Source organism: Delphinus delphis, chromosome 2, assembly GCF_949987515.2.
Source record: "Delphinus delphis chromosome 2, mDelDel1.2, whole genome shotgun sequence".
NCBI classification, from domain to species: Eukaryota; Metazoa; Chordata; class Mammalia; order Artiodactyla; family Delphinidae; genus Delphinus; species Delphinus delphis.
The window spans coordinates 173,040,874-173,056,038 of NC_082684.1; the positions used below are offsets into that span (position 1 = coordinate 173,040,874).

The 15,165-nt window shown below is 43.6% G+C and overlaps 1 protein-coding gene across 3 annotated transcripts in view; it reads right to left on the reverse strand.

Annotated features, from left to right (window-relative positions):
• The window catches only part of CUBN (cubilin), a 280,926-nt gene that overhangs the window by 135,294 nt on the left and 130,467 nt on the right, over window positions 1–15,165 (reverse strand). For all 3 annotated transcript variants that reach the window (XM_060006307.1, XM_060006306.1, XM_060006305.1), the window contains exons 31-32: window positions 12,721–12,895; window positions 11,121–11,290 (exon numbers count right to left, since the gene is read on the reverse strand). In XM_060006307.1, coding sequence (XP_059862290.1) covers window positions 11,121–11,290; window positions 12,721–12,895 — 345 coding nt within the window. The remainder of the gene's footprint in view (window positions 1–11,120; window positions 11,291–12,720; window positions 12,896–15,165) is intronic.

Below are 15,165 nucleotides of genomic sequence, written 5' to 3' on the forward strand. Positions count from 1 at the left end.
GGCCCAACCGCTCCGCGACATGTGGGATCTTCCCGGACCGGGGCACGAACCCGTGTCCCCTGCATCGGCAGGCAGACTCTCAACCACTGCGCCACCAGGGAAGCCCCAGCTTCATTTCTTGCCTCAGTAAATGCCAGAGTATGTACCCAATTGCCAAGCCTTTTTAGATCCCTCCCTTATCCCCCAGTGGAATGGATCCTTATGTTCTGTTAACTCTTCCTCCGACGTGTCTCTTGCACCCCTTGCCTCCACCTGCCCGGCAGTGTCTTGCTGTGGAACTTCATGCTGTCTTGCCTAGGTCACCAAAGGAGCCTAAAACTTCCCCTGCCTGAATCTGTGTCCCCCTTTAATTCAGTCTCCAAACAACTACCCCTGAGCAAGGAGCTTTCTAAAATGTAAAATCCAATACAAAAGGAAGGCGGAGTGTCCCGATCCATTTTAAAACTGTACTGAATAAAGACGAGCCATCACGGATGCCTTGCTCAGAACCAAGAAGAGTGGCTGATAGGGGTGCGGCGAGTAGCCCCTCCCCCAGGGTCAAAGCCCTGGTGATGGAGTGACTCATGGTCCCCTCGCTGAAACACTCATCACTCACAGGCCAAAGCACATGATGAAGGGGGAAAACGGATATTAGCTTCCTCAGTAATGTTTGTATTTTCATTTCTAGAAACTGGAATATATTCCCTCAGATCGTTGGAGAGTAGGAGGTGGGAAAATATTCCTACTGTCTTCTTCTTTTACTAAGTTTCATCTTGCTCAGGGAGAAAATAAACCAACTATATGTGTGGGTTAAAATGAGTATAAACTGGAGTAAGAAGAAAGCATTTCAATTCAAAAACAAAACACACAGCATGTTTTACATTCCCCAAAGTATGCCAATGCTTCACCTTAACTTCAGAGCTAAGCTTTCCATGCAAACAAATTATAAACGTATATGAACTTGCTTTTCTTTTCATTTTCTGCACTATCACTTTTTTCCTTCTTAACTCACTTGTGAATCTTCTAGAAGGTATCAAAATAAGCCACTTCTGAAGTGAAAAGAATTTAATGAGATGATATAGCGAAGAGTGTGTGAAAATTTTTATAATATATTATTTAAGATTAAAAAAAATACTTTAAGATAAAATAAGCCTGTTCACAAACTAATCATGATAGCAATGAACTAAGGATTATGGATCCAGGTCTGTGTACCTAAGGTTCACAATTTTCAAAAAGATAAGTTTAGACCTTTAACATAGTATAGTAGTAATAGAAACAGTAATAGTAGTAATAGAAACACCAGGAGCAGCAGCTAACACTTATCTGTACCAGACACTGTGATTAACGCTTTAAGCATATTTTTTAAAATTCCACCTTTCTTTCTTTTTTTTTTAACATCTTTATTGAAGTATAATTGCTTTACAATGGTGTGTTAGTTTCTGCCGTATAACAAAGTGAATCAGCTATACATATACATATATCCCCATATCCCCTCCCTCTTGCGTCTCCCTCCCACCCTCCCTATCCCACCCCTCTAGGTGGTCACAAAGCACCGAGGTGATCTCCCTGTGCTATGCGACTGCTTCCCACTAGCTATCTATTTTACATTTGGTAGTGTATATATGTCCACGCCACTCTCTCACTTCGTCCCAGCTTACCCTTCCCCCTCCCCGTGTCCTCAAGTCCATTCTCTAGTAGGTCTGCATCTTTATTCCTGTCCTGCCCCTAGGTTCTTCAGAACCATTTTCTTTTAAGATTCCATATATATGTGTTAGCATATGGTATTTGTTTTTCTCTTTCTCACTTACTTCACTCTGTATGACAGACTCTAGGTCCATCCACCTCACTACAAATAACTCAATTTCGTTTCCTTTTATGGCTGAGTAATATTCCATTGTATATATGTGCCACATCTTCTTTATCCATTCATCTGTCGATGGACACTTAGGTTGCTTCCATGTCCTGGCTATTGTAAATAGAGCTGCAATGAACATTGTGGTACATGTGTCTTTTTGAATTACGGTTTTCTCAGGGTATATGCCCAGTAGTGGGATTGCTGGGTTTTATGGTAGTTCTATTTTGAGTTTTCTAAGGAACCTCCATACTGTTCTCCATAGTGGCTGTTATCAATTTCCATTCCCACCAACAGTGCAAGAGGGTTCCCTTTTCTCCGCACCCTCTCCAGCATTTATTCTTTGTAGATTTTTTGATGATGGCCATTCCGACTGGTGTGAGGTGACACCTCACTGTGCTTTTGATTTACATTTCTCTAATGATTAGTGATGTTGAGCATCCTTTCATGTGTTTGTTGGCCACCTGTATGTCTTCTTTGGAGAAATGTCTATTTAGGTCTTCTGCCCATTTTTGGATTGGGTTGTTTGTTTTTTTGTTATTGAGCTGCATGAGCTGCTTATAAATTTTGGAGATTAATCCTTTGTCAGTTGTTTCATTTGCAAATATCTTCTCCCATTCTGAGGGTTGTCTTTTCATCTCGTTTAGGGTTTCCTTTGCTGTGCAAAAGCTTTGAAGTTTCATTAGGTGTTTATTTTTGGTTTTACTTCCATTTCTCTAGGAGGTGGGTCAGAAAGGATCTTGCTGTGATTGATGTCATAGAGTGTTCTGCCTATGTTTTCCTCTAAGAGTTTGATAGTGTCTGGCCTTACATTTAGGTCTTTAAAAAAGTTCCATCTTTCTTACAATTCCTTTTTGCAGCTGGTAGAATTGAGGCGCAGAAGACATAAGTCACTGTTCACAGTCACACACTGGGTAGTGTGGAGCCAGCATGTGAACCCCATCCGTCTGGCCTCTGATCAATTATCATTAAAACAACCAAAAAGATAAAATCAAGTTTTCTTCACTGACAATAGAATACTGGGAGATCATGATTCCAGGAAGCTAGTGACATGTCCGTCGTCATCTGGAAAGAAAATCCAGGGAAACAGAGTGGAAGTCACCTCTCTCTTCTTCAGACTTGCAAGCAAGCATCCTCAGTGGCCTTTCAGAAAGTCTTATTTGGGGCCCTTGTGGATTTTGGAGTGGCTGGCACCTGTCATGCATTCCACCCCACTGTACACGCACGGGATTCCCAGCGTGCTAACTGAGCCGGCTGGAACAAAGCGGGCACAGTGCCCAGGACCAATCACTAAACCTAACACCCAAATCCCCGATTCCTAACTCGGCTCTAGTCTTGGATCCAGATATACGTCCACTCCTTGTCCTTTCCTGGTCTAACCACAGTCTCATTAGACCAGCATGGCGTCTTTGCTCACGTCGCCCCTGGCCTTATTGGCTTTCAACCTGGTCTTTCCCCTTTACTTCATTTTTAATTCATTCTCGCAACACGTGTCTACTGCTTGGATTGCCTTGAAGTATATCGGGGTCAAGACATGTGGTGGGTAAGATCTCAGGGCAGAGAAGACATCATTCACGTCAGGCTGCCAAGTCCGTCTGGAGCATGAGAGTCCGTGAAATGCATTCACGTGTGGCAAACGGGAGGAGGGCAGCATAGCTGCTAATGGAGCCCCCGTGTTGGAACGGTAATTGCAGGCGGAGGAAATACTAAGTGACAGGGAGCGCACCCCACCAGGAAATTATCCAAGCTGTTAAAGTCATAAATTTAGGTAAGGAAGGAAAGGGAAGTACTGCTCATTAGAGCAGCTTTTCTTGGGGGTGGAGGGCGGAGGGTGGAGGACGCATCGGTTTCCTCCGTCAGTGATATTTTCCAGCAACGGGCCTCTGAAATTAAATCCCCAGTTCACAGCACACATCTCGTGTCGGGACTCTTGTCACTCCTGTTTCTTTGTTCTACAGGGTGGCACTCCAGTTCCAAATTTTACAGGAGACAAGAAACTCTCATAATTTGCAGTTGTTGCAAGCAGGGACCCAAAAATTACTGGAAACGTTGGTATGAAAAGAAATCCAAGAAGTTCATTTTATTTTCATGAATAAACATACATTTAAGGAGATTCGGAGCTGAAACAGAAACAAAGCTTGTGTCCGCAGATTACGGACAGCGGCTCCAATTCAATGATTCTTTGCTCTGGGGATGGAAAGTATCAGCGTGGCTTTTGGTAACTAACTTGGCACCGGAAGGCCAAATGGCTAAGGGGTTACCAAAAGCAAGCCACAAAATAAAACATTTAAAAGAGATTACCGGAGATCTTCCTCAAGTATCAAACGGAAGGTAAACTTTCTGTGGTGAGAAGTAAAGGAAAAAGGGAAGATATGAGAGGGAGAGAGAAAGAGAGGGAAAGAGACTGGTTTCTGTCATGGATCTATTTGTAAAACAGTACTTATTTAAAGAAGAACTGTTTAAGAATTGTTTCTTTGAAGTACTGACTTCTATTATTCCTGGGTCTATTTGCTCAGGTTTGGAAATGATCAATGTTTTAAAAGGAAACACATCATAGGTAGTGTCTTAAAAAAATAAAACGAAATACGGATACTGTGTTTTACGTTTGCCCTGTCCCACCCTGTGCCTTGCTGACAGTGTGAACAACGGGCACTGCAGCTTTGGCGTGGGGGGAATCTGGTTTTCTTCCGTTCAAATCCAACACTTTGCTTTCCTTCTCCTAGAGCAGCACGAAGAGCTTCAGAAAGAAGACCGTGACTCACGATGTGCCTGTTTTTTTTGTAGCAGGGCCTGTAGCCCTAGTGGATACTTTCTCCAGATGAGAGGCTGGACCAGGACTGTGGTCTGCTTCCTTTTATCTGTTTCTCACTGATTCTCACCAGGCAGACATTCCATTGTGCTGAGCAAAGAGGATGTGGAAATCAGAGGCCCGGGGTCTCTGGGGGCCAGTCGTGCCGCTGATCTGATTTCTCTCTTCCCCTCTCACACTGGGCTACAACCCCCATTTCTAGATCAATAAGAGCTCACAGAGCTATGTGAATTTAAGGCTCAGGAAAGAGCCTGTAATTAAGCAATTAGGCTGTCAGTTGGAGGTCACTTTAATACTAGGCCTTCGTGAAATGCAACCTAATGGAGCCGTTTTCATGCTGACCATACAAGTTCTGTGCAGCCCGTGGGTCCCGCTGCTGCCGTAGCAAGAAGCAGTCACAGTGTGTCCTTCAGGAGAGCCAGAGGTTAACAACGCCAGCCACTCACAGGGACTGAGCAAAAAGTGCACACGTATTACCAAATTAGCTGAAACCTGAGTGTAAATTGAGCTTTCTGATGAGTTCCAGATGATGCCATCACCACTTCAATAGCAGTCAGAAAAATCTAGTTTCTCTCTTTTTTTATTACAGCAGCATGAAATTCTAGAAAACATGCTTCTGCGATGTTATCTAAGTTCTCATGTGGCTCAAAATACTGAGATCGAATATCAATAATCATGCCAGGGAGTAAAGTCCACTCAACCCACTCCCCAATGAGCCGTGTGCAGTTTTCCACTGAAGGCTGGGATGGCTTTCTCTGGTATATGCACACATATCTTCCTAACGCTATTCCCTGCATCCTGTCCTACTCCTTACAAATAATTCTGAGAGATGGCTGGGTCTCTAATGGGACTCTGCAATCTAAACTGATAGAGGAGGTTTAAAACCCTGATGGCTGGTCCTATCCAAGCACAATTTACCTTGGTATTGAATAATACACTTGAGCTCTATTAAAAATCCCATGAACACAAACATTATCTGGCAGCAGCATTGGCAGCTGAATGTTTTTCTCTTTGCTACTGACTCTGTCTAAGTAGCAGGACCAAGAAATCAACTTGAATGTCTCCAAAATGAATGACTGGCTTTGTATGAACTTAAACTGCAGAGATCTTATGTAAGATACTAGATTTTCGGGGGCATTTCGCATCCAGTGTCCATCCAGCTATAAAGATAGATGGCTGGTGCCTCAACGCCTGCCTTCATGAACCCCTGGACAGCGAACTCTAAATTGGAGCCAAGCTCCCAGCCTCGCCAGTGCATTGCCTGCCTGTTTCTAAACCTCTGCAGACCTCCATCCCCATAACTGGGTCCACTTGGCAACCGTACACAGCAGATCTCCACCCCAACTTATGCGAACAGTCCTTTTTCACATTTCTTTATCTTTTAGTAAAGGTGAGTTACAAACTGTACAAACAAAAATGACTTAGCTTGTATATGACTTTTGCAACTTTCAATATAAAGACATTTGCAAATCAGAAAAGGAAACTTATGGTTGGCCATGGGTTCAAATTTCTCATTCTGAAAATATGAAATTTATAAAACCAATCTGGCCCTTCCTCAGGTCTCTGCCCTGATAACATGGCTTCATCATTTACTCCATTGATCTCGTACACTCAGCTGCTCTTCTGTCACCAGCACCCTGCTCTCCTGGCATGCTTAAGCTTCTTCACCACTAAAACAAATAATGATAACAACTTTCCTTCGATCCTGACTTATCACAGGTTATGGCCCTTTATCCCTCTATACCATTCACTTTCATAATTCTGGGGAAAAGCTGAGAAGCTCCTGTATCTCTTAACCCATCGTGATCTGGAATCTTCCAGTACTACCCACACCAGTCCTGCTTCTTACAAGGTCATCAAAGACTGAATCTGGTGGCTTCACTTTAGCTTCATCTGCTGGATTTGACACCTTTGCCCACCCACTCTTAAAACTGACTTCTCTGTTGGTTTCTATGCTACCATTCTCTTCTGCTTCTCCACCCATCTCCTTGAGTACCCTGCAGTCTCCTTGTCCTTTGTTTCTCCATCTTCCCCCTAAATGGTGATTTAGGGCCAAGAGTTTACTTGGCCCTTTTCTCTTTACAAAATACTCATATATAGGATTCCATCTACTTCTGTGGTTTTAACAACCATCCAAGTATACAGAAATTATCCTCAAGTGGATTTGTCCAGCTCAGACCCCATCCTGAGCACTGAACCCGTTTGTTGAACTCTATAAGGGACGCAGTGTAGACCTTCAATCTCAAGTTTCCAAATCAATCTGAGTACTCTATCCCTTTAGTACTCTCTTAGTCAATGACATTATTATTTACCCATTCTTCAAGCAAATCATCTTAACCCCTGCATCTCTATCACCCCTCCCCCTGACCCTCCACGGTGTAATTAGCCTCTAGGTATCGGTGGCTACACCAACATGAGCTTGCCGGTACATCCTTTCTCTCCACTCCGAAGGCCACTGCCCAGGGTTTTTCCATAGCTCTCCAGTCAGCCTTTATACCATCCTTCTCTTTCTCTGCCGAACCTAGCCTCACAGGGCTGCTGTTATTATCATAAAACACAGTTTTGAGTACATTACAGAAAACGTTCATCAACTCCCCAACTGGCTATAGGATAATTTCAAATTCTTCACAGAGCACAAGAGTTTGTCCAGTTCAGATGTTTTCTATAGACCCTGGGTCTCCACACGCTCCCCAGCACAGAGCTACAGCCCAAATGTCTGTGCACGCTCGCGCTTCTGTACACAATCTACCCTGTTCTCTCCCCAGAGCTTCCTCCCCTGGCTTCTGTGCCACATGTCTACTAGTGAAATTCTGCCACGTAAATGTCGTCTTTGGTGTGAAACCTGCTCTGGCTTCCAGGCCCAAATGAATCACTCCTGTTTCCTCGTGATCATTATTGCAGTTTATTGAGTCCTGGGTCCACGAAATGCTTGGCGCTGTGCTAGCAGAAAGGTTCATAAACAGGGTCTTCTTTTACTGAAGACCCGGAGGCCCAGCACCCTAAGCTGGTTGTTCGTCCTCGTATTCCACAGCACCTCCTCCACCATTGCCCCTGGAACAGGCCTCTCTGGGGACGCTCACCGTCAGTGTCATTGTGACTAGGGGCTGGCATGAATGGGGGGCTTCCTATGTGACAAGCAGGTCACCGACATGACCTCCAGTAACCCAACAACAAATCTGACACAGATACTCTTACTGTTCCCATTTCACAATTAAGGAAACCAAAGCTGAAAGATTCGCTTTCTCCGAGGCGACTCAGCCAGCAAATGACAGAATTCAGGCTCAGCCCCAGGGCCACCCGACCACAGAGCTGGATTTCTTAACCACGGCACTGTGGTGACCCACACTGCTGGTGCAGTTCGCTTTTTGAATCCATGTGTTGCTCAAGGGCCTAGCAGCATCTGCTTCTGATACTCGCATCTCCCCGCAGGCGGGGTTACCCCAACTGCTTCATACAGGATCCCCTGATCCTGGCAACTTGTTTGGACGATTACATTTTGTATTTTACCATATCTGCCAGACTGGGCTCCTCCCGGCACCTGTATGTGGGTTTATTTTCTTATCTCCATGCCTAATGACCAGATTATATTTGAGGTTTTACTTCCTCCTGTCTGTTTCCTCTGGCTACAGTTTGTGAAGTCAAGCCCAGCTGTGTGCTGAGATATGGCACTGGTTACTAGAAAACCCAGTCTGTGTATTTATATCTCATGCAGGTGGAAAATCCTGCTCATGACCACAGGAGGAAAATAATGCAGCCATGCTGGGCGTGGCTTTGACCTGGGCTTTGTTTGGTTCACACACTTTTGCACGTTGACTCTTATGGATTAGGGACTTTACCAAAGAGAAGAAACTATACCTGGAACCATACAGACTGGGAGAAAGTGATGGAGAATTGCCCACCAGAGGCAAAACTGTAAGGCAGACAAGCTGTCTCTGGCCCATTCGACCTCCTCTTGAAGTTACCTCTACTGCTTCAATGCTTTATTTCACCTTCATGTTTAAAGGTTATTTTAGGAGAGTACAGAGTTCCTGACTGATAGTTATTTTCTTCCTTCAAATTTAAGATACCAACTCTTGTCTTTTCTCCTTCCAGTTTTCACTGTTGAAAAGTCAGCATTCAGCCTGCCACTTCCTAAAAGAGAATTTGTTCACCCGCTCACCTACTCTCCTGGATGACTGTAACATTTTTTTCTTTATCATTTACATAAAGATTAAAATCTTTAAGTTTTTTCAGATAAGTATGTCTTTCTATTTACCTTGCTTGGCTGTATACAGGGTCCCTTGGGATTCTTGTGTTTGTAAATTGATGTCTCTCATCAGTTTGGGAAAAGTCTTAGTAATCAGCTCTTCGAATATTGTTCCTGCTCCATTTATACATGTATGTAAATGTATGTTACATCTTTTATATGTGTCCTATATTTGTCTTAATCTCCCTTCTGTATTTTTCATCCTTTTGCTTTGTTTTGTTTTGTTTTTTTCTGGATAGATTCTTCTGATATCTTCCAATTCATTTGTTCTCTCATCTCTGTCTAATTTGCCTAATATACAAAAAACAAACAAGCAAAACACCCCAAATCCTTCCACTGAGATATTAATTTCAGCTTCTGTGTTTATCCACTTTAAATTTTTCAGCTTTAAAAAAATATATATTTGCAATGTCACTTTTTATGATTTGCAGTCCTTGCTGAAAGTTTTAATTTTGACTTTTATCTCCATAAGCTTAGTAACCATAGTTGTTTACTAACCCGTGCCTATCAGTGTTTATTTCCATTGTCTGTTATTCATGCTATAGCTCATTTATGTTGCACTTCTCCTCCTATATATAAATATCGTTCATAGTGTGCTTGCTGTTGCATATGAAAATTATTGGTAGAAGTGAGATCTGGGATGATTTCATCTCCCTTTGAAGAAGTGTTTAAATTGCTTTGGCCAGATGTCCAAGGCCTAGATGCATTAGCAAGGCAAGGTTCCTCTCATTATTCCATGGCTGGAGATTTAGGGAGGCCACTCAGATGAATCGACGCTTGGATGCGGTCTTCCTGAAAGCTGCTACTTTCACTTTACCTAGGATTCAGGAGAGTTTACCAGGACCCACACCCTACTCAGGTCCTGGACTCAAACTTTGCTCCTCTTTGCCCTGAAAGGCTCTGAGAAGCGCCACTAACTCCTTCTGGATCGGCAAATGCCCCACGGGCAAAAGCAATTCCAAGTACCAAGCTCACATCTCTCTTGGATATTAACTCAGAAATTTCACACTACCTTGTGAGTTCCTTGTTGCATTTAGGAAAGTGTTGTAAAATATCATCCGAAGTTTTAAAATCGTCTTTGTCAGGAGAGTTACCGTCATGGAAGGTGGATGCCCCACAACTTAGTCTGGTGTAGGACATATTGCTGTGCCAATTTAGACTCTGAAGACTCATGTTAAAAGGTTAATACAGAACCATAAATCAACTGAACTTTTAAGTAGATTAATGATTTAATCTTGTAAAACAATACTTGAAATCATACTGTTAGCCTGGACTACTTTGAAAATTATGAAACAACTTTTGAATTTTCCTGAGTTAAGTTTGAAAGCTAGCCAGTTGGAATTTGTATAAGAAACGGTCAGGAAACTAAAAGAGAAAGATCCATTAGCCAAGAGGATCTGGTTTATATTTGAATGAAATATCTCTAAATACAAATGAAAGATGGAAAACCTTGTGTTAAAAAAAAAATCAGGTAACCAAAAAAATTAAAGACAAAAAGAAAATTTTGCAATACAACCTCATTCACTCTTACATTAAACATATAGCATTAGTTTCAGGTGAAAATGTATTAAAGCTGTTGGTAGTGATGGAAACTTTTTGTCATTGAACCAACTCACAGTCATATCCCTTTTCCTCCACCCCTTGTCTCCCCATCTAGTCTGTTCTATCAGACACTGATTTGTTCAAGTAGCAGATCAAGATATCCTGATCTCAAGAAAAGTAGAACCCTGTGAGAACCCCTAGAGAGTTAACAATAATTGATTTAAAGTGGTTATGATAAATCCATTATCATAATCCACTAAACTTTCCTAATCTCTTTTGCAACCACTTCTGGCCAATGATCTGTAAGGGGGCTTCTGTAAAAATTTTGCATTCTTGATTTAAAAAAAATACAAAATAGAAACAACTAACACTATTCCTTCCCGTCTTCTTCAGATCTGAACTTAGGATGTTCCGAACTGCTGCAGCCATTTTTGGACCATGAGGTAACAACCACAAAATGAAAAGCCAATTCACTAAGAATGGTAGAGCAGAGACTGAGTTGCTAAACAAACCTCCTGGTTTATATTTAGGTAAAAAATAAATGTCCTTATATTTTAAGTTGCTAATAGTTGAGTTTCCCATGATTTGACACAGAAAACATTCATGACTAATACATCCACTAAACATGCTCTTATGGCAGTGTTTTGACCCAGGTTTGACTGGAGACAATGCTTGAGATTTGTGTCACTTACCATAATACAAGAGTCCTGAGGTTCAAGGTCAAAGTCAGTGAAGTTCAAGAGAACACGGTGATGTTTTTCCACCTGAATGACCCATGTACACTCAGTGTTGCTCCTATAAGGACTGGGGTAATTTGGAGAATGAATCTCTCCACTGGGAGCTTGGAAAATGCCACCACAACCTGTAGATGGGAGACCCAATTCAATAATGAGAGGAATCCCTGATGCAGAAAACTTTACACCGTTACCTGGGAGCACAGAACGATGTGCTATTTTGTTTGACCACCATTTTTATGTAGTCTGTGCTAAACATCCTGAAGAACCGAATTTTCGCCATTAATTCAGGCATCCCAACAAAATGAAGAAGTATGCCTAGGAAAAGGCTTCAAATACTTCAAGTACTGATGTCAAAGGTTATTTTAAAAATACTGAAAAATAATGCAAATAAAATCATATTTTCACAAAGCCATGAAATGCCTCTTCACTGTTCTCTAAAAATATAACATACTGTAAGAATAACACATCTCCTTCTAAGAATTTTGAGAATTCAGTAGTGTACGCTTCTATAAATAATTTAACATCTGTCTTTTAAAATTTAATATTCTGGACATTGTACAGTCATTCAGTTTTTTTAATTCCTATGATGTAATCAAATATCTATCAATGTCTAACTCTATGACTCATCATTTCTTGGGTTTATGATAATATAAACTAATAATGGGAAAATTCAGTAGTATTTTCTGATAATTGAGAATCATTTTTAGGTAATCTAAACACCATGTAAATATAATTTTCATTAAATTCATGCACCATTAACTTTAGGAAAGCTCTAGTATACTTACTATATCACCTTTGGCCTACAGAAGTGGGGCCGTAAGGCAGCCTGGAGTCATGTCTTCACTTTGGCATTTTTTAGCTGTGTGACTTTGGACAGGCCACTACCTACTCTAAGCTTCCATTTCTTCATCAGTAAGATAAGGACAAGAAATAACCTTCCCTCAGAGGGTGGTTGTGAGGATTAAATGAGAGAGTCTTTGTAGACTAGTTAGAAAAATGCCTGACACACAGTAAGCGTTCAATAAACATTGCTATTATTAGTAGCTGTATAGATTAACATCTGCTGAAAGATTTTGTGCATTAATACTTTATTTTTAAAACTCTGCAACAGGTAATTTATTTAGACAGCCTAAGATCTTGGGCAGAAAGTCAGTATATAACAAAAGGTAATAATTCCTTGAAATTCACAAATTTAACATTTGCAGTTTGGGTATTTGCCAAGCATACACGTGTGTGGCATAAAGTAATTTAGCGCTTTGTTGATGCCCAAATTGAGGCTGGTGAACAGGCAGAAGTCCCTTGGACAGAAAGCGAGTCTGACCAACCACCCTGCTCCTGCTTTCCGCATGGATGTGCACACTTGCATGGGCTGGTTTTCACATACGAGGTGACTCTTTGCAAGTTAAACTCTCTTTCTCAGGGAAGCATGTGTGCCATTAGAGAAGTCACAGAGCTGTGACGGAGGATGTAGCCGTCACATCGCTCTCTAAACACTTCATGAAGTTTAACGAGGGCCCAGCTTAAGGATTTTGAGACAGCTCCTAGGTTCACCCACCTCCAGGGACCGCTCTCCATGAGATGTTGAAGCCTCTCCCATTTATGGACCAGTCAGTCTTGAATCGGATTGCCAGCTCACTTCCAGTGCTGGAGACCTGCATGGGATTCTCAGACGATCTTTGCACACACAGCTGGGCTATCCTGGGAGAGTGGAAATCAGGGCCTCCATAGATCTATGATGGGACGGAGAAAAAAAGAACTTGAGAGAGAGATTTAAGCAATTACAAGCCTTCCGCTGATTCCCCTTTAGCACCAGCGTTTGGATCCTATTATCAGCAGAGATTGAAATCTCAGCCTCCCCATGTGGGGGCACACTGTAAACTTGAGCTGGATTTTCCAAGGCACTCCCTCTGCCCTCGTAACACACAAGTTCAACCGCCCACGAAATGCCTCCTTGTCTCCTCAGCCAGAGCTGCAGAGCTGAGCTGAGTAGATTACCCCAGACTCTCCCCTATCTCCCCTTCCCCTCTTCCAAGTCCACATAGGATCCCCTGCTTTCTTTGGCAGAGGCCTGTGGCAGATAATCCAGTATCAGGGCTGATTTTCTAACTCTTCTGGGCGCATAGGAATAGCCTTAGCATAAAGCTATTTTGCTGGTTCACTGAAGGCTGCTGATCACAGCTACATTTTTAGGATTTTCCACTTTGCAACCCGAATGCTTTACAAGATTACGCATTTAATATCTTTTTGCCCCTTCAGAGGGAGTGAAAATGTAACCTCTATCAGTGTGTTCTGCGGCATCCTCAGGGAGGGAGTCCTACAGGCCCCTCGGTACCTTCTCCTGGCACAGACGCTCACAGGAGCAAGACGGAGAGCGTTCACCTTCTGCTCAGGAGTCGCCCTGGACTCTGCCCCGCTAGGTCCGTCTCACTTGTCCCGAGACCTCCTCGGCTGCTGCAATTTGCAACTATCTGGCTGGGTGCAATACCCCGGCGACACATTCCTCGTGGCAACTGTCCCCTGGATCTCACGTCCAGCATCTTGCAGGAGGTCTGGCCCAGCCCACGGGGGCCTCCAGGATGCCTCACACACAGGTTTCTCAAGGGCCCCTTGGATAACCCGTGTGCGGGGGTGTAGGGGGAAGATAAGAATCCCACAGAAGGTGTAGACCCCCGACCGTCAATCTCGCCACACTTGCGTTAGTGCAAGAACGACCAGTTTGGTGACAGTTCTCAGGCACACTGGCATCTGTGCCCTTCCCCCCTCCCGGCTGGAACCGGACCCGGGAAAGGTGGCCCAGTGGGTGCGAGTGGTGCCCTCCCCACCCTGACCTGCGCCCTCTCCCACCCGAGCATCTCCCCAGCCTGAGGCCCTGAGCCCCTGCCCCCCCCACCCCAGGGCGGCTGCCGACTGATGACTGATGTGGACCTCACTCAAGTGTCCTCCGGGGAGGGAGAGCAGAACAAGCAGCCTACTTTCGGTGAGGAGTGTGTGATTTGAATCCATAATGATTTCTTTGTCTGATTAATTCCCCCAGCCATGCGGGAAAGGCCGAAATGAATGAAACCACTGTTCCGGGAGGGCCGAGCGCAAGGGCTGTAATTGCAAAGGAATGAAGCGAGCCAACCGCTTCGAGCTGATTTTCACCTGGAAGAGCTCTGTTTGTGTGAGGCCCCCAAGTCCCATCAGAGGCAGGACTGGAGGAAGAGCCCTGTGTGGCCCTTCCCATGTACACATATGCAAATGGCACAAACCAGGCTGCTTCTGGTTTAGCACCCTTGAGATTCCCCTGCCCCCTGGCCTGGGGTGGAGCTCAGAGCCTGAAACCCACAGCCTGGGCCCCCAGTCGCCCACCCCGCGAGCAGCACATATTTGGACAGAACGCTGAGTGCAAGCGTTTAGTTCTAACAAAGAAAACTTGCACGTCAGCAAAATATTCTGGTCTCCCTGCTCAGGGTCCCCTTGAGATCGCAAACAAAGCGGGTATGAGTCGGCGGGCCTAGAGCCTCCAGAAGAGTAAACACTGCCGCTTTTGACGTTCTTTGCTTTCCCTCCACAAAGACAGCGGGGGAGAGACCAGGGGAGGCTGACTGCCCGCACCAGGCAACCATCTGGGTCTCCTGCGTCGAGGACTGGCTTCCCTTTTCTGCTCTGTGCTGTTCAGGCTCCTTTCTCAAGGACTGAAGTGAAATCAGCCAGGGTTTCTCTCACTCAAACAATAGAATGGTACTTTCCGCTTCCACAAATTAAAACCAATAGTTAGCACATGACTCTTCAAAAGAGGAAAAAGATGGAAAGAATTTCAGGGTGTGCTTCGTTGGATTACAGCATATGACTCAACTTTGTGGGGAAAAGAATTGGTCTGATGATCAGAGATTAAAAAATGTGTTTTTAGCCAATGCTCAGGATATAGAACATTTCAAAGCCTATGGTTTTAATCTGTTTTGAACAGTTCTTTCTGCTCTGTTAGCTCCATTTACTGTTACAATCAAGTCAGCATTCC